Source organism: Oncorhynchus mykiss, chromosome 14 (assembly GCF_057628025.1).
Source record: "Oncorhynchus mykiss isolate SJ-2025 chromosome 14, ASM5762802v1, whole genome shotgun sequence".
In the NCBI taxonomy this organism is placed as follows: Eukaryota; Metazoa; Chordata; class Actinopteri; order Salmoniformes; family Salmonidae; genus Oncorhynchus; species Oncorhynchus mykiss.
In genome coordinates, this window is record NC_143035.1 from 34,343,713 (window position 1) to 34,369,000 (window position 25,288).

The 25,288-nt window shown below is 45.4% G+C and overlaps 1 protein-coding gene across 1 annotated transcript in view; it reads right to left on the bottom strand.

Annotated features, from left to right (window-relative positions):
* Positions 1-11,235: 11,235 nt before the first annotated feature.
* The window catches only part of LOC110489168 (BTB/POZ domain-containing protein KCTD16), a 37,079-nt gene continuing 23,026 nt past the window's right edge, over positions 11,236-25,288 (bottom strand). Inside the window, exons 2-3 of the mRNA XM_036943371.2 lie at positions 11,610-11,828; positions 11,236-11,485 (exon numbers count right to left, since the gene is read on the bottom strand). Of these exons, the coding sequence (XP_036799266.2) occupies positions 11,241-11,485; positions 11,610-11,828 (464 nt within the window). The 3' untranslated portion in view covers positions 11,236-11,240. The remainder of the gene's footprint in view (positions 11,486-11,609; positions 11,829-25,288) is intronic.

A 25,288-nucleotide genomic window follows, 5' to 3' on the forward strand; every position in this document is an offset into this window, starting at 1 on the left:
ACATTACCCGGTAATGGAAACACTATTATTCTGTACTGTTGGCCTATACATTACCCGGTAATGGAAACACTGTTATTCTGTACTGTTGGCCTATACATTACCCGGTAATGGAAACACTGTTATTCTGTACTATAGGCCTATACATTACCCGGTAATGGAAACACTGTTATTCTGTACTGTTGGCCTATACATTACCCGGTAATGGAAACACTGTTATTCTGTACTATAGGCCTATACATTACCCGGTAATGGAAACACTATTATTCTGTACTGTTGGCCTATACATTACCCGGTAATGGAAACACTATTATTCTGTACTGTTGGCCTATACTTTACCCAGTAGTGTGTCCTTTAGTAGCTACAAAACAAAAAGCTTTTTTGAGTGAACTTTTGTTGGAGGACAAACATCGTCATCGTTCCCCCTAGAGAGAGAGAGTTCTTCATTCATCCATCCATCAGACACACACACACACACACTCGCTTCGTCCATCACACACACACACACACACACACACACACACACACACACAGACACACACACACACACACAGACACACACACACACACACACAGACACTTGCTTCATCCATCACACACACTCGGATTTTGGGGTTGTGGATCTGTGGTCCCCGAGCCTCTTCCTAAGCGGATGTAATGTGGCGACACTGCAGATTCTATTACCAGCTAAAAATACTTGTTTCCTATAATATCCTCATAAAGATCTGACCCTTTTTTCAATTTTCACCTAAAATGACATACCCAAATCTAACTGCCTGTAGCTCAGGACCTGAAGCAAGGATATGCATATTCTTGATACCATTTGAAATCAAATCACATTTTATTTGTCACATACACCTGGTTAGCAGATGTTAATGCGAGTGTAGCGAAATGCTTGTGCTTCTAGTTCCGACAATGCAGTAATAACCAACGAGTAATCTAACCTAACAATTTCACAACAGCTACCATATTCACACAAGTGTAAAGGGATAAAGAATATGTACATAAAAATATATGAATGAGTGATCGTACAGAACGGCATAGGCAAGATGCAGTAGGTGGTATAGAGGAGAGTATATACATATGAGATGAGTAATGTAGGGTATGTAAATATTATATTAAGTGGCATTGTTTAAAGTGGCTAGTGATACATGTATTACATAAAGATGGCAAGATGCAGTAGGTGGTATAGAGGACAGTATATACATATGAGATGAGTAATGTAGGGTATGTAAACATTATATTAAGTGGCATTGTTTAAAGGGGCTAGTGATACATTTTTTACATGTATGGCAGCAGCCACTCAATGTTAGTGGTGGCTGTTTAACAGTTTGATGGCCTTGAGATAGAAGCTGTTTTTCAGTCTCTTGGGTCCCTGCTTTGATGCACCTGTACTGACCTCGCCTTCTGGATGATAGCGGGGTGAACAGGCAGTGGCTCGGGTGGTTGTTGTCCTTGATGATCTTTATGGCCTTCCTGTGACATCGGGTGGTGTAGGTGTCCTGGAGGGCAGGTAGTTTGCCACCGGTGATCGGTTGTGCAGACCTCACTACCCTCTGGAGAGCCTTACAGTTGTGGGCGGAGCAGTTGCCGTACCAGGCGGTGATACAGCCCGACAGGATTCTCTCGATTGTGCATCTGTAAAAGTTTGTGAGTGCTTTTGGTGACAAGCCGAATAGCTTCGACTGCTGCGCCTTCTTCACCACGCTGTCTGTGTGAGTGGACCAATTCAGTTTGTCTGTGATGTGTATGTCGAGGAACTTAAAACTTTCTACCCTCTCCACTACTGTCCCGTCGATGTGGATTGGGGGGTGCTTCCTCTGCTGTTTCCTGAAGTCCATGATCATCTCCTTTGTTTTGTTGACGTTGAGCGTGAGGTTATTTTCTTGACACCACACTCCGAGGGCCCTCACCTCCTCCCTGTAGGCCGCCTCGTCGTTGTTGGTAATCAAGCCTACCACTGTAGTGTCGTCTACAAACTTGATGATTGAGTTGAAGGCGTGCGTGGCCACTACGTCTTGGGTGAACAGGGAATACAGGAGAGGGCTCAGAACGCACCCTTGTGGGGCCCCAGTGTTGAGGATTAGCGGGGTGAAGATGTTGTTACCTACCCTCACCACCTGGGGGCGGCCCGTCAGGAAGTCCAGTACCCAGTTGCACAGGGCGGGGTCGAGACCCAGGGTCTCGAGCTTGATGACGAGTTTGAAGGGTACTATGGTGTTAAATGCTGAGATGTAGTCGATGAACAGCATTCTCACATAGGTATTCCTCTTGTCCAGATCGGATAGGGCAGTGTGCAGTGTGGTTACGATTGCATCATCTGTGGACCTATTGGGGCGGTAAGCAAATTGGAGTGGGTCTAGGGTGTCAGGTAGGGTGGAGGTGATATGGTCCTTGACTTGTCTCTCAAAGCACTTCATGATGAAGGAAGTGAGGTAGTCGTTTAGCTCAGTTACCTTAGCTTTCTTGGGAACAGGAACAATGGTGGCCCTCTTGAAGCATGTGGGAACAGCAGACTGGGATAAGGATTGATTGAATATGTCCATAAACACACCAGCCAGTTGGTCTGCGCATGCTCTGAGGACGAGGCTGGGGATGCCGTCTGGGCCTGCAGCCTTGCGAGGGATAACACACTTAAATGGTTTACTCACGTCGGCTGCAGTGAAGGAGAGTCCGCAGGTTTTGGTAGTGGGCCATGGTAGTGGGTCAGAGGCACTGTATTGTCCTCAAAGCGAGCAAAGAAGTTGTTTAGTCTGTCTGGAAGCAAGACATCCTGGTCCGCGACAGGGCTGGTTTTCTTTTTGTTATCTGTGATTGACTGTAGACCCTGCCACATACCTCTTGTGTCTGAGCCGTTGAATTGCGACTCTACTTTGTCTCTATACTGACACTTAGCTTGTTTGATTGCCTTGCGGAGGGAATAGCTACACTGTTTGTATTCAGTCATGTTTCCGGTCACCTTGCCCTGGTTAAAAGCAGTGGTTTGCGTATTCAGTTTCACGCGAATGCTGCCATCAATCACCGTTTTCTGGTTGGGGAATGTTTTAATAGTTGCTGTGGGTACGACATCGCCAATGCACTTGCTAGTGAACTCGCTCACCGAATCAGCGTGTTCTTCAATGCTGTTGTTTGACGCAATGCGGAACATATCCCAATCCACGTGATCGAAGCAATCTTGAAGTGTGGAATCACATTGGTCGGACCAGCGTTGAACAGACCTGAGAGCGGGAGCTTCCTGTTTTAGTTTCTGTCTATAGGGTGGAAGCAACTAAATGAAGTCGTGGTCAGCGGGGGAGGGCCTTATATGCGTTGCGGAAGTAACAATGATCCAGTGTTTTACCAGCCCTGGTAGCACAATCGATATGCTGATAGAATTTAGGGAGTCTTGTTTTCAGATTAGCCTTGTTAAAATCCCCAGCTACAATGAATGCAGCCTCAGGATATGTGGTTTCCAGTTTACATAGAGTCAAATAAAGTTTGTTCAGGGCCATCGATGTGTCTGCTTGGGGGGGGGGGGGATATATGTGGCTGTGATTATAATCTAAGAGAATTCTCTTGGTAGATAATGCGGTCGACATTTGATTGTGAGGGATTATAAGTCAGGTGAACAGAAGTACTTGAGTTCCTGTATGTTGTTGTGATCACACCACATCACGTTAATCATAAGGCATACCCCCCGCCCCTCTTCTTACCAGAAAGATGCTTGTTTCTGTCGGCGCGATGCGTGAAGAAACCAGAAACCAGCTGACATTACAGTCCTGGGCATTGGCGAGTAGTATGCTAGGGAGTGGTGCGCGATGTGCCCGTCTCCGGAGCCTGACCAGAAGACCGCTTCGTCTGCCCCTTTTACGGCGTCGTTGTATTGGTTCGCCGGCTGGGATCCGATCCATTGTCCCGGGTGGTGGGAAAAACACAGGATCCGCTTCGGAAAAGTCGTATTGATGGTGAGTTGATGTTGCTCTTATATCCAGTAGTTCCTCCCGTCTGTATGTAATGAAACCTAAGTTACCTGGGGTACCAATGTAATAAATAACACGTATAAAAAAAACTAAATACTGCATAGTTCCTAGGAACGCAAAGCGAGGTGGCCATCTCTGTTGGCGCCGGAAGGTCAGGAAACACTGAAGTTTGTGGGAAAGGGCAATAATGTAGGAGAATAAAACACATTAGATCTGGTAAAGATACAACAAAGAAAAACATTTGTTAAAAAAAATGTAATCATCATCTTTGAAATGCAATATAAAAGGCCATATTGTATTATTCCAGCCCAGGTGCAATTTAGATTTTGGCAACAAGATGGCAGCAGTGTGTGTGCAAAGTTTTAGACTGATCCAATGAACCGTTGCATATCTGTTCAAAATGTTGTATAAAGACTGCCCAAATGTGTCCATTTGGTTTATTAATACATTTTCAAGTTCATAATTGTGCACTCACCTCAAACAATAGCATGGTATTCTTTCACTGTAATAGCTACTGTAAATTGGACAGTGCAGTTAGATTAACAAGAATTGCAGCTTTCTGCCCATGTCATATATGTCTATGGCCTGGGAATTTTTTTTGTTACTGACATATTGCTAATAACATTAGCCTGCATTAGGTCAACCGTCCCGCGGGGGGGGGGGGGGGGGGGGGGGGGGGGGACCGATCCAGAAGAGTGGTGCATAGCTACGACTAGGTCCCAAATGGTACCCTATTACCTACAGTTGAAGTCAGACGTTTACATACACCTTAGCCAAATGCATTTAAACTCAGTTTTTCACAATTCCTGACATTTAATCCTAGTAAACATGACCTATTTTGGTCAGTTTGGATCACATTTTAAGAATGTGAAATGTCAGAATAATAGTCAAGAGAATATTTTATTTCAGCTATTATTTCTTTCATCACATTCCCAGTGGTTCAGAAGTTTACATACATTCAATTAATATTTGGTAGTATTGCCTTTTAAATTGTTTAACTTGGGTCAAATGTTTCGGGTAGCCTTCCACAAGCTTCCCACAATAAGTTGGGTGAATTTTGGCCCATTCCTCCTGGCAGAGCTGGTGTAACTGAGGCAGGTTTGTAGGCCTCCTTGCTCGCACACGCTTCTTCAGTTCTGCCCACAAATTTTCTATAGGATTGAGGTCAGGGCTTTGTGATGGCCACTCCAATACCTTGACTTTGTTGTCCTTAAGCCATTTTGCCACAACTTAAAAAGTATGCTTGGGGTCATTGTCCATTTGGAAGATCCATTTGCGACCAAGCTTTAACTTCCTGACTGATGTCTTGAGATGTTGCTTCAAAATATCCACATAATTTTCCTGCCTCATGAAGCCATCTATTTTGTGAAGTGCACCAGTCTCTCCTGCAGCATAGCACCCCCACAACATGATGCTGCCAGCTCCGGTTGGGATGGTGTTCTTCGGCTTGCAAGCCTCCCCTTTTTCCTCCAAACATAACGATGGTCATTATGGCCAAACAGTTCTATTTTTGTTTCATCAGACCAGAGAACATTTCTCCAAAAAGTACGATCTTTGTCCCCATGTGCAGTTGCAAACCAATCGTCTGGCTTTTTTATGGAGGTTTTGGAGCAGTGGCTTCTTCCTTGCTGAGCGCCCTTTCAGGTTATGTCGATATAGGGCTTGTTTTGCTCTGGATATAGATACTGTTGGACCTGTTTCCTCCAGCATCTTCACAAGGTCCTTTGCTGTTGTTCTGGGATTGATTTGCTCTTTTCGCAGCAAAGTGCGTTCATCTCTAGGAGACAGAACGCGTCTCCTTCCTGAGCGGTATGACGTGGTCCCATGATGTTTATACTTGCGGACTATTGTTTGTACAGATGAACGTGGTACCTTCAGGCGTTTGGAAATTGCTCCCAAGGATGAACCAGACTTGTGGAGGTCTACAATTCTCTTTCTGAGGTCTTGGCTGATTTCTTTTCTTTTCCCATGATGTCATGCAGAGAGGCACTGAGTTCGAAGGTAGGCCTTGGAAAACATCCACAGGTACACCTCCAATTGACTCAAATTATGTCAATTAGCCTATCAGAAGCTTCTAAAGCCATGACATCATTTTGTGGAATTGTCCATGCTTTTTAAAGGCACAGTCAACTTAGTGTATGTAAACTTCTGACCCACTGAATTTGTGATACAGTGAATTATAAGTGAAATAATCTGTCTGTAAACAACTGTTGGAAAAATGACTTAGAGTAGATGTCCTAACCGACTTGCCAAAACTATAGTTTGTTACCAAGAAATTTGTGGAGTGGTTGAAAAACTAGTTTTAATGACTCCAACCTAAGTGTATGTAAACTTCCGACTTCAACTGTACTGTATACAGTGCAATACCTTCGCTCTGGATAAAAGTAGTGCACTATATAGGGTGTTGGGTGTCATTTGGGATGCAAGCCTACGTTTCTTCTTCATCACATTTCTGTGAGAACCTCTCAACAGGACAAGATAAATACATTAAGACGTCAGGACTCTTTTCACTTCTTCTAAACTCAACCAAAACAAATTGGAGGGAGTGCAGACTAGGGAGTGTGGGAGGACGAAAGTAGTGGTGCCATTTAAAAACGCAGACTAGAGGGGGAGGATTTTTGACAGGAATCCAACGGAGCGACTTATCCAGAGAAATTAGGCAGAAACTTTCCAAACTCTGCCTCATTGTCAGGGAAGAAGGCTACTGAATCCTCTTTGGATAATTTTGTATCATCCCAGCTAATATTTAATTCTGTCAACTCAACCGAGTGAGAGGGGTAGCATGAGGATCAGAGGGAATATAACTGAAGATAACTTCTGAAATAAATTAGGCCTGTGGTGTGAAAAGACACCCTATTCCGCAATACTTTAGACAAGAGCAGTCAACTGTAGTGCCCTATAGAGGGAAACAGGGTGCCATACTGCCCTACAGAGGGAATAGGGTGCCATAGTGCCCTACAAAGGGAATAGGGTGCCATAGTGCCCTACAGAGGGAATAGGGTGCCATAGTGCCCTACAGAGGGAATAGGGTGCCATAGTGCCCTACAGAGGGAACAGGGTGCTATAGTGCCCTACAGAGGGAATAGGGTGCCATAGTGCCCTACAGAGGGAATAGGGTGCTATAGTGCCCTACAGAGGGAATAGGGTGCCATAGTGCCCTACAGAGGGAATAGGGTGCCATAGTGCCCTATAGAGGGAATAGGGTGCCATAGTGCCCTACAGAGGGAATTTGAGACCTAACCCTGTACTTATTTCATTGTTTGATCCTAGAAACACAACTGCACAGTCACCTGTTTAGTTCAGTCAGCTACGCTGGCAAAGAGTCAGTAGAGTCACACAAGTCATTGCATTTTCAACTCATTTAATAGATTTTTTGCACACTTACAATCAGGGAATCTTAGAACACCCATCAGGGGGAGGATCTTAGAACACCCATCAGGGGGAGGATCTTAGAACACCCATCAGGGGGAGGATCTTAGAACACCCATCAGGGTGAGGATCTTAGAACACCCATCAGGGGGAGGATCTTAGAACACCCATTAGTGGGAGGATCTTAGAATACCCACCAGGGGGAGGATCTTAGAACACCCATCAGGGGGAGGATCTTAGAACACCCATCAGGGGGAGGATCTTAGAACACCCATCAGGGGGAGGATCTTAGAACACCCATCAGGGGGAGGATCTTAGAACACCCATCAGGGGGAGGATCTTAGAATACCCATCAGCATTACTACTGTAGTCTACCTACATGTTTTCCTATGGTACACATACATGACTTGTCGACAAATTCAGACAAGAATGTTTACAATAGCAAACAGACAATCAGGCAGTGCTCTCATCAATGAAGTTGGCCTCACTCAGTCACCATGACATACAGTATTAGGGTAGCGTCCAAAAATGGCACCCTATTCCCTCTGTAGTGCACTGTATAGGGAATAGAATGCAACTTCGGAGGCACCCTTGGATTTATCCACCACATAACAAATGAACGGCACCTATTAAATATGATTCTCATACCATATTACTGACACTATAATCTACTGATATGAGTCTCATACCATATTACTGACATAATCTACTGATATGAGTCTCATACCATATTACTGACCTAATCTACTGATATGTGTCTCATACCATGTTACTGACACTATAATCTACTGATATGAGTCTCATACCATATTACTGACATAATCTACTGATATGATTCTCATACCATATTACTGACACTATAATCTACTGATATGAGTCTCATACCATATTACTGACATAATCTACTGATATGAGTCTCATACCATATTACTGACCTAATCTACTGATATGAGTCTCATACCATATTACTGACACTATAATCTACTGATATGAGTCTCATACCATATTACTGACATAATCTATTGATATGAGTCTCATACCATATTACTGACATAATCTACTGATATGAGTCTCATACCATATTACTGGCACTATAATCTACTGATATGAGTCTCATACCATATTACTGACACTATAATCTACTGATATGATTCTCATACCATATTACTGACATAATCTACTGATATGAGTCTCATACCATATCACTGACATAATCTACTGATATGATTCTCATACCATATTACTGACATAATCTACTGATATGAGTCTCATACCATATTACTGACACTATAATCTACTGATATGAGTCTCATACCATATTACTGACATAATCTACTGATATGAGTCTCATACCATATTACTGACACTATAATCTTCTGATATGATGCTCATACCATATTACTGACATAATCTACTGATATGAGTCTCATACCATATTACTGGCATAATCTACTGATTTGTGTCTCATACCATATTACTGACACTATAATCTACTGATATGAGTCTCATACCATATTACTGACATAATCTACTGATATGATTCTCATACCATATTACTGACACTATAATCTACTGATATGAGTCTCATACCATATTACTGACACTATAATCTACTGATATGAGTCTCATACCATATTACTGGCACTATAATCTACTGATATGAGTCTCATACCATATTACTGACACTATAATCTACTGATATGATGCTCATACCATATTACTGACATAATCTACTGATATGAGTCTCATACCATATTACTGGCATAATCTACTGATTTGTGTCTCATACCATATTACTGGCACTATAATCTTCTGATATGAGTCTCATACCATATTACTGACATAATCTACTGATATGAGTCTCATACCATGAAATGACATGCAGGGCTGTTGTTGTAGTACAATAAACAGATGTGACCTCTGTGAGAGTTCCAGAGTCCCCTGTCTTCTGTGATGATTCTGCCTGACAGAACCACAAACCCATTCTGACACTTTCCATCGACACACTGTGACTAACTGTGAACCGGAGACGCAGTGATAGTATTTTCCTTCTGTACATACTGATACACCAATAGAAAATCACTGACGTCGTGGCTACTAATTCGTTCCACAACAAGCATTAGCTAGCTGTAACTGCACCTTTGTTGATGGAGCTTGTGATCGTGATGGAGCTTGGTGAGCTGATTGCGGTGTATCCCATTGACCCTGAGGTTGGTTTGTTGCTTGAACAGGTGATGTAGCCTTTAGCTTGACAGGCTAACCATGACTTCACATGGTTAGCCACATGGGGTGGGGCTAAAGTGTCCCCTGCCGTGACTGGGATTTGAACCCCAACCTGGTTAACACACGTGCATATCACAAAAAGACACTGTGCACACATCACAAACCCTTGACAAATGTGGCCTCGTTTTGTGCTAGATTCACCGTGCTCTGCTATACATGCTGGCAATACAGTGTCCTTCTTCATTTTCTTTAATACAGTACATGATTGTCGTTGAGAGTGCTGGAGTCTATTAGTCTTTAGCTAATACCCTGCAAAGAAATGGAGCCCTCCATCCCTCTTTCTCTCTCTCTTCCTGTCCCTTGTATTTAGCCTCGCTATTGTTTTTATTTGTGTTCCTATTTCCTGTGTTCCTATTTCCTGTGTTCCTATTTCCTGATTGCCTTGTCACTTTGATACCTACCCACATGTAATAGTGTAATACCTCAACTACCTGGTACCCCTGCACATTGACTCAGTTCTGGTACTCCTTATATATAGCCTCATAACTACCTGGTACCCCTGCACATTGACTCAGTTCTGGTACTCCTTATATATAGCCTCAAAACTACCTGGTACCCCTGCACATTGACTCAGTTCTGGTACTCCTTATATATAGCCTCAAAACTACCTGGTACCCCTGCACATTGACTCAGTTCTGGTACTCCTTATATATAGCCTCATAACTACCTGGTACCCCTGCACATTGACTCAGTTCTGGTACTCCTTATATATAGCCTCATAACTACCTGGTACCCCTGCACATTGACTCAGTTCTGGTACTCCTTATATATAGCCTCATAACTACCTGGTACCCCTGCACATTGACTCAGTTCTGGTACTCCTTATATATAGCCTCATAACTACCTGGTACCCCTGCACATTGACTCAGTTCTGGTACTCCTTATATATAGCCTCATAACTACTTGGTACCCCTGCACATTGACTCAGTTCTGGTACTCCTTATATATAGCCTCATAACTACCTGGTACCCCTGCACATTGACTCAGTTCTGGTACTCCTTATATATAGCCTCAAAACTACCTGGTACCCCTGCACATTGACTCAGTTCTGGTACTCCTTATATATAGCCTCAAAACTACCTGGTACCCCTGCACATTGACTCAGTTCTGGTACTCCTTATATATAGCCTCAAAACTACCTGGTACCCCTGCACATTGACTCAGTTCTGGTACTCCTTATATATAGCCTCATAACTACCTGGTACCCCTGCACATTGACTCAGTTCTGGTACTCCTTATATATAGCCTCATAACTACTTGGTACCCCTGCACATTGACTCGGTTTGTGTAATTGTAGTAAATGTGTTACTATTTCCTTATATACATTTTTTCCAAATGTTGTCTTACTTTTTAATTCTGCATTGTTGTTAATGGGCTCGTAAATAAGCACTTCACTGTAAAGTCTACACCTGTTGTATTCGGCGTACGTGACCAATACAATTGCTCGCTCTCCCCCCCCCCTCGCCCCTCCCCCCTCACTCCCTTCCTCCCTCCCTCTTCACTCCCTCCCTCTCCTTTGATTTGATTTGTATTGCTCCCTCCCTCCCTCCCTCCCTCCCTCCCTCCCTCCCCTTTGATTTGTATTGCTCCCTCCCTCCCTCCCTCTCTCCCTCCCTCCCTCCCTCCCTCTCCTTAGAGACGGTACTTCCTCAGCAGTTCTTGTTGCCACATGTACTTTCTCTCCGGGAAGCGTTCAGGAATCCTGATCCTGTGGAAGTCCTGGATGCATCTCTCCAGCTCCTGCTCCGGTGTTAACTTCTCCTTGTTGGCTTTCCTCTTGGCTGCAGCGTCCCGGTGCTCCCTGATCCCCATGGTCCTCACACGGAGCAGGTCCGTCTTCCTCCTCACCTCCGACGGCTGGAGCAGCTGAACGGGCCCTTTAGGGGAGGAGGAGGAAGGAGAGAGAAGAAGACGTTTTATTAAAACAGACACCTTTTCAAAACACCCAAAGTCCCCGAAGGGTTACAGCGGAGAGGTACAGAATAGGAGGAACACCCACACCTTTCTTCAGTGGCCGGTCCAGGGTCTGGGCGACGGGGTGAGGCTGACGGCTGACGGAACCACAGATGACAGTGCCCTGAGGGGAACTGGCTTCTGATTGGGTCTCGGAGCAGGAAGTAGAGAGCTCGTTCAAAGATGTGCCACTCTCTCCCTCGCGCTCACTCTTGTGGCTCTTGCAGCAGCAGTCGCAGTGGGACGAAGACCACCTGGATGGGCCACCTGGAGAAGACACGTGTGTAGACACACACACACACACACACACACACACACAACATTGAGTTTCATCTTGAGTGAGCAAAATTCTCCTAACACCTGATTTCCATAACTGAAGTGACAGAAGTAGACAGAGACTGCAGGCTTCAGTTCACAAATGACTCACATATTGAATTCATCAGTTATCATAGACGTGAATAAATTGTTGTGACAAGAGAATCCTCACAACAATATACATTATTATTAGCTAACGGTCTCTCAGCCTACAGTGACAGATGTGTAATCAAACAGACCGGTAACTGAACAGACAAACCCTGACAGATGTGTAATCAAACAGACCGGTAACTGAACAGACAAACCCTGACAGATGTGTAATCAAACAGACCGGTAACTGAACAGACAAACCCTGACAGATGTGTAATCAAACAGACCGGTAACTGAACAGACAAACCCTGACAGATGTGTAATCAAACAGACCGGTAACTGAACAGACAAACCCTGACAGATGTGTAATCAAACAGACCGGTAACTGAACAGACAAACCCTGACAGATGTGTAATCAAACAAACCGGTAACTGAACAGACAAACCCTGACAGATGTGTAATCAAACAGACCGGTAACTGAACAGACAAACCCTGACAGATGTGTAATCAAACAGACCGGTAACTGAACAGACAAACCCTGACAGATGTGTAATCAAACAGACCGGTAACTGAACAGACAAACCCTGACAGATGTGTAATCAAACAGACCGGTAACTGAACAGACAAACCCTGACAGATGTGTAATCAAACAGACCGGTAACTGAACAGACAAACCCTGACAGATGTGTAATCAAACAGACCGGTAACTGAACAGACAAACCCTGACAGATGTGTAATCAAACAGACCGGTAACTGAACAGACAAACCCTGACAGATGTGTAATCAAACAGACCGGTAACTGAACAGACAAACCCTGACAGATGTGTAATCAAACAAACCGGTAACTGAACAGACAAACCCTGACAGATGTGTAATCAAACAGACCGGTAACTGAACAGACAAACCCTGACAGATGTGTAATCAAACAGACCGGTAACTGAACAGACAAACCCTGACAGATGTGTAATCAAACAGACCGGTAACTGAACAGACAAACCCTGACAGATGTGTAATCAAACAGACCGGTAACTGAACAGACAAACCCTGACAGATGTGTAATCAAACAAACCGGTAACTGAACAGACAAACCCTGACAGATGTGTAATCAAACAGACCGGTAACTGAACAGACAAACCCTGACAGATGTGTAATCAAACAGACCGGTAACTGAACAGACAAACCCTGACAGATGTGTAATCAAACAAACCGGTAACTGAACAGACAAACCCTGACAGATGTGTAATCAAACAGACCGGTAACTGAACAGACAAACCCTGACAGATGTGTAATCAAACAGACCGGTAACTGAACAGACAAACCCTGACAGATGTGTAATCAAACAGACCGGTAACTGAACAGACAAACCCTGACAGATGTGTAATGGAATCTTCCGCAGGATGTAGCGAGAGTGGCAGCGTCACTTACCTTTCATTACTGAGTCTTTGAGTGCGTGCGTGTGTAATGGATAAAGTGTGTGTGTGTGTGTGATGGATAAAGTGTGTGTGTGTGTGTGTGTGTGTGTGTGTAATGGATAAAGTGTGTGTGTGTGTGTGTGTGTGTGTGTGTGTGTGTAATGGATAAAGTGTGTGTGTGTAATGGATAAAGTGTGTGTGTGTGTGTGTGGGTGTGTATGTGTGTAATGGATAAAGTGTGTGTGTGTGTAATGGATAAAGTGTGTGTGTGTGTGATGGATAAAGTGTGTGTGTGATGGATAAAGTGTGTGTGTGTGTGTGTGTGTGTAGGGGTGTGTTGGATAAAGTGTGTGTGTGTGTGTAGGGGTGAGGGGATTTAAACATTTCTCTTTCAGATAAAGAAAGATACAGCTCTAGACCTCCTCTAGACCTCCTCCTCTAGACCTTCTCCTCTAGACCTCCTCCTCTAGACCTCCTCCTCTAGACCTCCTCCTCTAGACCTCCTCCTCTAGACCTCCACTAGACCTCTTCCTCTAGACCTTCTCCTCTAGACCTCCACTAGACCTCCTCCTCATGGAGGAGGAGCTCCACTAGACCTCCTTTAGACCTACTCTAGATCTCCTCCTCTAGACCTCCTCCTCTAGACCTTCACTAGAACTCCTCCTCTAGACCTCCTCCTCTAGACCTCCACTAGACCGCGTCCTCTAGACCTCTACTAGACCTCCTCCTCTAGACCTCCACTAGACCTCCTCCTCTAGACATCCTCCTCTAGGCCTCCACTAAACCTCCTCCACTAGACCTCCTCCTCAAGACCTACTCTAGACACCCTCCACTAGACCACCACTAGACCTCCTCCTCTAGACCTCCACTAGACATCCTCTAGACATCCACTAGACCTCCTCCTCTAGACCACTAGACCTCCTCCTCACCTCCACTAGACCTCCACTAGACCTCCTCCTCTAGACCTCCTCCTCTAGACCTCCTCCTCTAGACCTCCACTATACCTCCTCCACAAGACCTCCTCCTCTAGACCTCCACTAGACCACCACTAGACCTCCTCCTCTAGACCTCAAAATCTCCTCCTCTATACCTCCTCTAGACCTCCTCCACTATAGACCTCCACTAGACCTCCTCCTCAAGACCTCCACTAGACCTCCTCCTATAGAACTTCTCTTCTAGAACTCCTCCTCTAGACCTCCTCCTCTAGATCTTCTCTAGACCTCCTCCTCTAGACCTCCACTAGACCTCCTCCACTAGACCTCCTCCTCTAGACCTCCACTAGACCACCACTAGACCTCCTCCTATAGACCTCCTCCTCTAGACCTCCTCTAGACCTCCTCCTCTAGACCTCTAGACCTCCTCCTCTAGACCTCCTCTAGACCTCCACTAGACCTCCTCCACTAGACCTCCTCCTCTAGAACTCCTCTTCTAGAACTCTTCCTCTAGATCTTCTCTAGACCTCCTCCTCTAGACTTCCTCCTCTAGACCTCCTCCTCTAGACCTCCTCTAGACCTCCTCCTCTAGACCTCCTCTAGACAGCATAACACCCTTCCTTCCCTTCGTACCCACTTCTCGTCCTCGCCTCTGAAACCAAAGTCAGTCTGAATTTGTCCTACATGCCCGCTAGACATTTCTCATTAAAACCATCACTGTAGCAACTTCATACAGTACACACAGGGAGAGGGAGAGAAAAAAAAGGGTTTTCCTATGGGGACAGCCAAATAACCCTTTTGGAACCCTTTTTTCTATGAGTATACATAGTGAACTACTTTTGACGATGTTTAGGGAATAGGTTGTCATTTGGGAGGAAACCTAAGACATCATTAATCCTGGGTGTTACACATGCAATAGCAGCAGAATGAGGTTGCTGAGATGGGGGAGGAGTGAAGTGTGTGTGTGTGTGTGTGTGTGTGTGTGTGTGTGTGTGTGTGTATGGGTCAGACTGGTTTTTTGACCTGCTGTCAGTGAGGATTGATACGAGCAGTAAAACTGACAGTGGTTCAACTGCCTGTGGATATGCCCTTACACACACGCACAAACACACACACAATCACACAAAGACACACACACAGCCTCTGGATATGCTCTGAATAGGATGTTTTCCAGTAGAAGTCTTACCAAGGTAAAATGTTACTGTCTTCGGAACCTGAGGCCAGACTAGCAAATGAAAGAAGGCCAAGGTGCTGGGAAGGTTAAGATGGAAAACAGAAGACTACGACTGGGAAGGTTAAGATGGAAAACAGAAGACTACGACTGGGAAGGTTAGGAGGAAAACAGAAGACTACAGCTGGGAAGGTTAGGAGGAAAACAGAAGACTACAGCTGGGAAGGTTAGGAGGAAAACAGAAGACTAAGACTGGGAAGGTTAGGAGGAAAACAGAAGACTACAGCTGGGAAGGTTAGGAGGAAAACAGAAGACTACAGCTGGGAAGGTTAGGAGGAAAACAGAAGAGTACAGCTGGGAAGGTTAGGAGGAAAACAGAAGACTACGACTGGGAAGGTTAGGAGGAAAACAGAAGACTACATCTGGGAAGGTTAGCAGGAAAACAGAAGACTACAGCTGGGAAGGTTAGGAGGAAAACAGAAGACTACAGCTGGGAAGGTTAGGAGGAAAACAGAAGACTACAGCTGGGAAGGTTAGGAGGAAAACAGAAGACTACGACTGGGAAGGTTAGGAGGAAAACAGAAGACTATGACTGGGAAGGTTAGGAGGAAAACAGAGGACTACATCTGGGAAGGTTAGGAGGAAAAAGAAGACTACAGCTGGGAAGGTTAGGAGGAAAACAGAAGACTACGACTGGGAAGGTTAGGAGGAAAACAGAAGACTACAGCTGGGAAGGTTAAGATGGAAAACAGAAGACTACGACTGGGAAGGTTAGGAGGAAAACAGAAGACTACAGCTGGGAAGGTTAGGAGGAAAACAGAAGACTACAGCTGGGAAGGTTAAGATGGTAAACAGAAGACTACAGCTGGGAAGGTTAGGAGGAAAACAGAAGACTACAGCTGGGAAGGTTAGGGGGAAAACAGAAGACTACAGCTGGGAAGGTTAGGAGGAAAACAGAAGACTACAGCTGGGAAGATTAGGAGGAAAACAGAAGACTACATCTGGGAAGGTTAGGGGGAAAACAGAAGACTACGACTGGGAAGGTTAGGAGGAAAACAGAAGACTACAGCTGGGAAGGTTAGGAGGAAAACAGAAGACTACGACTGGGAAGGTTAGGAGGAAAACAGAAGACTACAGCTGGGAAGGTTAGGAGGAAAACAGAAGAGTACGACTGGGAAGGTTAGGAGGAAAACAGAAGACTACAGCTGGGAAGGTTAGGAGGAAAACAGAAGACTACATCTGGGAAGGTTAGGAGGAAAACAGAAGACTACATCTGGGAAGGTTAGGAGGAAAACATGGACGGGGGGACCTCATCCTAGATCAGCATTCCTACTCTGAGACACTTTGTGAATACAGGCCCTGGCTTTGTGCCTTTACTGACTACAAGCATTCAATGATTCATTTATTTTCAGATTTGTTTTATATTCACGCATGTCTTTGAGGACCTTGTATCTTCCCTAAAGAAACATTATTCCATTTCAACGTTCCAATTTATGTTTTTTTAATTTTCTATAACCTGGAAGGGAAGACATGCTGACTTCGCTCTGATCTCCTTACAGGAATACAACTAAAACAATAATACGACTAGTCAAGCATAGACAGTCTAAATGGACAAAAACATCCGACATGTAGTTGTTTTCCCCATACAAGGCTCTAGTCTCAACAGCAATAACATGTCTCAATACGAGTAATCATTGGGCCATTACCTGCAGACGTCCCAAATAACACCCTATTCCCTATTACAGTGCACTAGTTCTGTCCAGGGCTCATAGAGCTCTGGTCAAAAGTAGTGCACTATATAGAGATTAGGGTGTCATTTGGTATGCAAACCCAGTGCATTTGGCAATTGATATGAAACAAGGAGTTTAGTTCAACAGGGATTTGAGCCTCTCAGCTTTTTACTGTAATAACAGCCTCATCTCTGCATAGTGATGTGACTGCATTAGTCTGATAGCAGAGAGAGAGAGAGAGAGAGTTTCCCATGCCAATAAAGCCCCTTGAATTGAATTGAGAGAGAGGCTAACAGCTTTTTAATGGCTAATCCATGCCTGAGTCCCAAATGGCACCCTATTCCCTATATAGTCTACTAGTTTTGATCAAGGCCCTATGAGTCCTGGTCATAAGTAGGGCACTGTAATAGGGAATAGGGTGTCATTTGGGACAGGAACTGAGTAAAGAGGCAAATCAGACCATCAATGTCTCCTCATAGAGAGAATCAGACTGCATTGGGAACTGTGCCCACCAAACAGAGAGGTAGGGAGAGAGAGAGAAACAGGGAGGGATGGAGGGAGGGAGAAGGAGAGGTAGGGAGAGAGAAAAACAGGGAGGGAGTGAGAGAAGCAGAGGGAGAGAGAGAAACAGGGAGGGAGAGAGAGAGAAACCAGGAGGGAGAGAGAGAGAAACAGAGGGAGGAAGGGAGAGAGGGAAACAGAGAGAGGGAGAGAAAAGGTTGAAGGAGAGAGAAACAGAGAGGCAGGGAGAAAGAGAGAGAGGGAGGGAGAAAGATGGAGGGATGGAGAGAAACAGAGAGGGAGGGAGAAAGAGAGGGAGGGAGAAAGAGAGGGAGGGATGGATGGAGAGAAACAGAGAGGGAGAGGAGAGTGGATGCTAGTGTGAATTGTTTTAAATGGACGATTGTTGCATCACAGCAACATCATAGAGAGATAAAATATAGTATAGATAAAATATAGTGGTTGGCTAGGAACAAGGCCAAATAATAGCATCTCCTCATAGGAGAGTAGCTATGTACTGAGAAAGAACAGAGCTGGGCATGTCAAATCAAATCAAAGACCTTACAGTGAAATGCTGAATACATCAGGTGAAGTAGACCTCACAGTGAAATGCTGAATACAACAGGTGTAGTAGACCTTACAGTGAAATGCTGAATACATCAGGTGTAGTAGACCTTACAGTGAAATGCTGAATACAACAGGTGTAGTAGACCTTACAGTGAAATGCTGAATACAACAGGTGTAGTAGACCTTACAGTGAAATGCTGAATACAACAGGTGTAGTAGACCTCACAGTGAAATGCTGAATACAACAGGTGTAGGTAGACCTTACAGTGAAATGCTGAATACATCAGGTGTAGTAGACCTTACAGTGAAATGCTGAATACAACAGGTGTAGTAGACCTTACAGTGAAATGCTGAATACATCAGGTGTAGTAGACCTTACAGTGAAATGCTGAATACATCAGGTGTAGTAGACCTTACAGTGAAATGCTGAATACAACAGGTGTAGTAGACCTCACAGTGAAATGCTGAATACAACAGGTGTAGGTAGACCTTACAGTGAAATGCTGAATACAACAGGTGTAGTAGACCTTACAGTGAAATGCTGAATACAACAGGTGTAGTAGACCTTACAGTGAAATGCTGAATACAACAGGTGTAGTAGACCTTACAGTGAAATGCTGAATACAACAGGTGTAGTAGACCTTACAGTGAAATGCTGAATACAACAGGTGTAGTAGACCTTACAGTGAAATGCTGAATACAACAGGTGTAGTAGACCTCACAGTGAAATGCTGAATACATCAGGTGTAGTAGACCTTACAGTGAAATGCTGAATACAACAGGTGTAGTAGACCTTACAGTGAAATGCTGAATACATCAGGTGTAGTAGACCTTACAGTGAAATGCTGAATACAACAGGTGTAGTAGACCTTACAGTGAAATGCTGAATACAACAGGTGTAGGTAGACCTTACAGTGAAATGCTGAATACAACAGGTGTAGGTAGACCTTACAGTGAAATGCTGAATACAACAGGTGTAGTAGACCTTACAGTGAAATGCTGAATACAACAGGTGTAGTAGACCTCACAGTGAAATGCTGAATACAACAGGTGTAGTAGACCTTACAGTGAAATGCTGAATACAACAGGTGTAGTAGACCTTACAGTGAAATGCTGAATACATCAGGTGAAGTAGACCTCACAGTGAAATGCTGAATACAACAGGTGTAGTAGACCTTACAGTGAAATGCTGAATACATCAGGTGTAGTAGACCTTACAGTGAAATGCTGAATACATCAGGTGTAGGTAGACCTTACAGTGAAATGCTGAATACAACAGGTGTAGTAGACCTCACAGTGAAATGCTGAATACAACAGGTGTAGTAGACCTTACAGTGAAATGCTGAATACAACAGGTGTAGGTAGACCTTACAGTGAAATGCTGAATACAACAGGTGTTGTAGACCTTACAGTGAAATGCTGATTACAACAGGTGTAGTAGACCTTACAGTGAAATGCTGAATACAACAGGTGTAGTAGACCTTACAGTGAAATGCTGAATACAACAGGTGTAGTAGACCTTACAGTGAAATGCTGAATACAACAGGTGTAGGTAGACCTTACAGTGAAATGCTGAATACAACAGGTGTTGTAGACCTCACAGTGAAATGCTGAATACATCAGGTGTAGTAGACCTTACAGTGAAATGCTGAATACAACAGGTGTAGTAGACCTTACAGTGAAATGCTGAATACAACAGGTGTAGGTAGACCTTACAGTGAAATGCTGAATACATCAGGTGTAGGTAGACCTTACAGTGAAATGCTGAATACATCAGGTGTAGTAGACCTTACAGTGAAATGCTGAATACAACAGGTGTAGTAGACCTTACAGTGAAATGCTGAATACAACATGTGTAGGTAGACCTTACAGTGAAATGCTGAATACAACAGGTGTAGTAGACCTCACAGTGAAATGCTGAATACAACAGGTGTAGGTAGACCTCACAGTGAAATGCTGAATACATCAGGTGTAGGTAGACCTTACAGTGAAATGCTGAATACAACAGGTGTAGTAGACCTTACAGTGAAATGCTGAATACAACAAGTGTAGTAGACCTTACAGTGAAATGCTGAATACAACAGGTGTAGTAGACCTTACAGTGAAATGCTGAATACAACAGGTGTAGGTAGACCTTACAGTGAAATGCTGAATACAACAGGTGTAGTAGACCTCACAGTGAAATGCTGAATACAACAGGTGTAGTAGACCTTACAGTGAAATGCTGAATACAACAGGTGTAGTAGACCTCACAGTGAAATGCTGAATACAACAGGTGTAGTAGACCTTACAGTGAAATGCTGAATACAACAGGTGTAGGTACCCCTTACAGTGAAATGCTGAATACATCAGGTGTAGGTAGACCTTACAGTGAAATGCTGAATACATCAGGTGTAGGTAGACCTTACAGTGAAATGCTGAATACATCAGGTGTAGTAGACCTTACAGTGAAATGCTGAATACATCAGGTGTAGGTAGACCTTACAGTGAAATGCTGAATACAACAGGTGTAGTAGACCTTACAGTGAAATGCTGAATACAACAGGTGTAGTAGACCTTACAGTGAAATGCTGAATACAACAGGTGTAGTAGACCTTACAGTGAAATGCTGAATACAACAGGTGTAGTAGACCTTACAGTGAAATGCTGAATACAACAGGTGTAGTAGACCTTACAGTGAAATGCTGAATACAACAGGTGTAGTAGACCTCACAGTGAAATGGCGGGTGGCGGGTGGAGGGTGGTGGGTGTAGGGACACAATGCAGATAGCCCGGGTAGCCAATGTGCGGGAGCACTAGTTGGTTGGGCTAATTGAGGTAATATGTACAGTTGAAGTCAGAGGTTTAAATACTCTTAGAGTCATTAAAACTCGTCTTACAACCACTCCACAAATTTCTTGTTAACAAACTATAATTTTGGTAAGTCGGTTAGGACATCAACTTTGAGCATGCCACAAGTAATTTTTCTTACAGACAGATTATTTCACTTTTAATTCACTGTTCAGGAGTCTTATGGCTTGGTGGGTAGAAGCTGACAAGGAGCCCATTGGTCCTAGACTTGGCTCTCCGGTACCACTTGCCATGCGGTAGTAGAGAGAACAGTCTATGGCTGGGGTGGCTGGGGTCTTTGACAATTTTTAGGGCCTTCCTCTGACACCGCCTGGTGTAGAGGTCCTGGATGGCAGACAGCTTAGCACCAGTGATGTACTGGGCCGTACGCACTACCCTCTGTAGTGCCTTGCGGTCGGAGGCTGAGCAGTTGCCATACCAGGCAGTGATGCAACCAGTCAGGCAGGATGCTCTCGATGCTGCAGCTGTAGAACCTTTTGAGGACCTGAGGACCCATGCCAAATCTTTTTAGTTTCCTGAGGGAGAATAGGCTTTGTCGTGCCCTCTTCACAACTGTCTTGGTGGGTGGACACCAAGGAAGTTGAAGCTCTCAACCTGCTCCACTACAGCCCCATTGATGAGAATGGGGGCGTGATCAGTCCTCCTTTTCCCGTAGTCCACAATCACCTCCTTAGTCTTGGCTACGTTGAGGGATAGGTTGTTATTCTGGCACCACCCGGCCAGGTCTCTGACCTCCTCCCAATAGGCGGTCTCGTTGTTGTCGGTGATCAAGCCTACCACTATTGTGTCGTCTGCAAACTTAATGATGGTGTTGGAGTTGTGCCTGTCCATGCAGTTATGGGTGAACAAGGAGTACAGGAGGGGACCGAGCTCGCACCCTGAGGGGCTCCAATGTTGAGGATCAGCGTGGCAGATGTGTTGTTACCTACTCTTACCACCTGGGGGCGGCCCGTCAGAAAGTACAGGATCCAGTTGCAGAGGGAGGTGGTTAAGGGCATTCACAAGGGCATTCACCACCCCCTCTATCTCTCGATCTCTCACTCTCCCAGAAACCCCATAATAGCGTCATACACATTTCAGGGCAGTTACTGTTGAAGGTTTGTTTTCTATACAGAACATTCATGATGGAAACAAACTTTAACAGTACAGAAAGAAAAAATAATAATTTCAGGAACCGCATCCATAACCTGACATACATGTTTTAAATCTTTTTATCTTTTAATATTTTATACACCTTGTTCCTAGGCGACCGCGCCTTGTTCCTAGACGACCGTGCCTTGTTCCTAGACGACCACGTCTAGACAACCGCGCCTTGTTCCTAGACGACCGCACCTTGTTCCTAGACGACCGCACCTTGTTCCTAGACGACCACGCCTTGTTCCTAGACGACCAAGTCTAGACAACCATGCCTTGTTCCTAGACGACCACTACATTAGCTCATAATAATACCGTAAGTGAGAGTAATCTGCTGCTCAAAATTATTATTATTATTATTTTATGAAAAAAAATACGAAAAAAACGAATCTGCTGCTCCACACCCAGTGAGACACACCCTGTCAGACACACCCAGTCAGACACACCCAGTCAGACACACCCTGTCAGACACACACCCAGTCAGACACACACCCAGTCAGACACGCCCAGTCAGACACGCCCAGTCAGACACACACCCAGTCAGACACACACCCAGTCAGACACACACCCAGTCAGACACACACCCAGTCAGACACACACCCAGTCAGACACACCCAGTCAGACACACACCCAGTCAGACACACCCAGTCAGACACACACCCAGTCAGACACACCCAGTCAGACACACACCCAGTCAGACACACACCCAGTCAGACACACCCAGTCAGACACACACCCAGTCAGACACACACCCAGTCAGACACACACCCAGTCAGACACACACCCAGTCAGACACACACCCAGTCAGACACACACCCAGTCAGACACACACCCAGTCAGACACACACCCAGTCAGACACACACCCAGTCAGACACACACCCAGTCAGACACACACCCAGTCAGACACACACCCAGTCAGACACACACCCAGTCAGACACACACCCAGTCAGACACACCCAGTCAGACACACACCCAGTCAGACACACCCAGTTAGACACACACCCAGTCAGACACACCCAGTCAGACACACCCAGTCAGACACACCCAGTCAGACACACCCAGTCAGACACACCCAGTCAGACACACCCAGTCAGACACACCCAGTCAGACACACACCCAGTCAGACACACCCAGTCAGACACACCCAGTCAGACACACACCCAGTCAGACACACACCCAGTCAGACACACACCCAGTCAGACACACCCAGTCAGACACACCCAGTCAGACACACCCAGTCAGACACACCCAGTCAGACACACACCCAGTCAGACACACACCCAGTCAGACACACCCAGTCAGACACACACCCAGTCAGACACACACCCAGTCAGACACACACCCAGTCAGACACACACCCAGTCAGACACACACCCAGTCAGACACACACCCAGTCAGACACACACCCAGTCAGACACACACCCAGTCAGACACACACCCAGTCAGACACACACCCAGTCAGACACACACCCAGTCAGACACACACCCAGTCAGACACACACCCAGTCAGACACACACCCAGTCAGACACACCCCCAGTCAGACACACCCAGTCAGACACACCCAGTCAGACACACCCAGTCAGACACACCCAGTCAGACACACCCAGTCAGACACACACCCAGTCAGACACACCCCCAGTCAGACACACCCAGTCAGACACACACCCAGTCAGACACACACCCAGTCAGACACACACCCAGTCAGACACACCCAGTCAGACACACACCCAGTCAGACACACACCCAGTCAGACACACACCCAGTCAGACACACACCCAGTCAGACACACACCCAGTCAGACACACACCCAGTCAGACACACACCCAGTCAGACACACACCCAGTCAGACACACCCCCAGTCAGACACACCCAGTCAGACACACCCAGTCAGACACACCCAGTCAGACACACCCAGTCAGACACACCCAGTCAGACACACACCCAGTCAGACACACCCCCAGTCAGACACACCCAGTCAGACACACACCCAGTCAGACACACACCCAGTCAGACACACACCCAGTCAGACACACACCCAGTCAGACACACACCCAGTCAGACACACCCAGTCAGACACACCCAGTCAGACACACCCAGTCAGACACACCCAGTCAGACACACACCCAGTCAGACACACACCCAGTCAGACACACACCCAGTCAGACACACACCCAGTCAGACACACCCAGTCAGACACACCCAGTCAGACACACCCAGTCAGACACACCCAGTCAGACACACACCCAGTCAGACACACACCCAGTCAGACACACCCAGTCAGACACACCCAGTCAGACACACCCAGTCAGACACACACCCAGTCAGACACACCCAGTCAGACACACCCAGTCAGACACACACCCAGTCAGACACACCCAGTCAGACACACACCCAGTCAGACACACCCAGTCAGACACACCCAGTCAGACACACCCAGTCAGACACACCCAGTCAGACACACCCAGTCAGACACACACCCAGTCAGACACTCCCAGTCAGACACACCCAGTCAGACACACCCAGTCAGACACACCCAGTCAGACACTCCCAGTCAGACACACCCAGTCAGACACACCCAGTCAGACACACACAGTCAGACACACTCACAGTGTGAACTCTGCAGGCCCTAACAGCAGACAATTAGATCCATCAGTCTGAAGCCTCAGACAACCAGACCCGCACACACACACACACACACACACACACACACTGAAGCCTCAGACACCCAGACCTGCCTGTTCTTCAATGTTTCGTTTTCAATGGCAGCCTAGGCCCAGATTCACAAAACCTTCTTAAGACATTTGTTCTTAAATGCATTTAATTCCTTAAAGATAGAAGGTTCTTGGAAATGTTTTTGCTTAATTTCCTATGTTTTTCCTTAAGCAAAAAGTTAAGAAGACATTTGATTATTGAAAAGAAAGGTCTCTGAAATGATCTTAATTCCAAGATAACTAAACCCTTGTCTTAAATTCAGTGCAGTGGGAGAATAAGCAACAATGAAAGCAACATGTTTAATTTACTC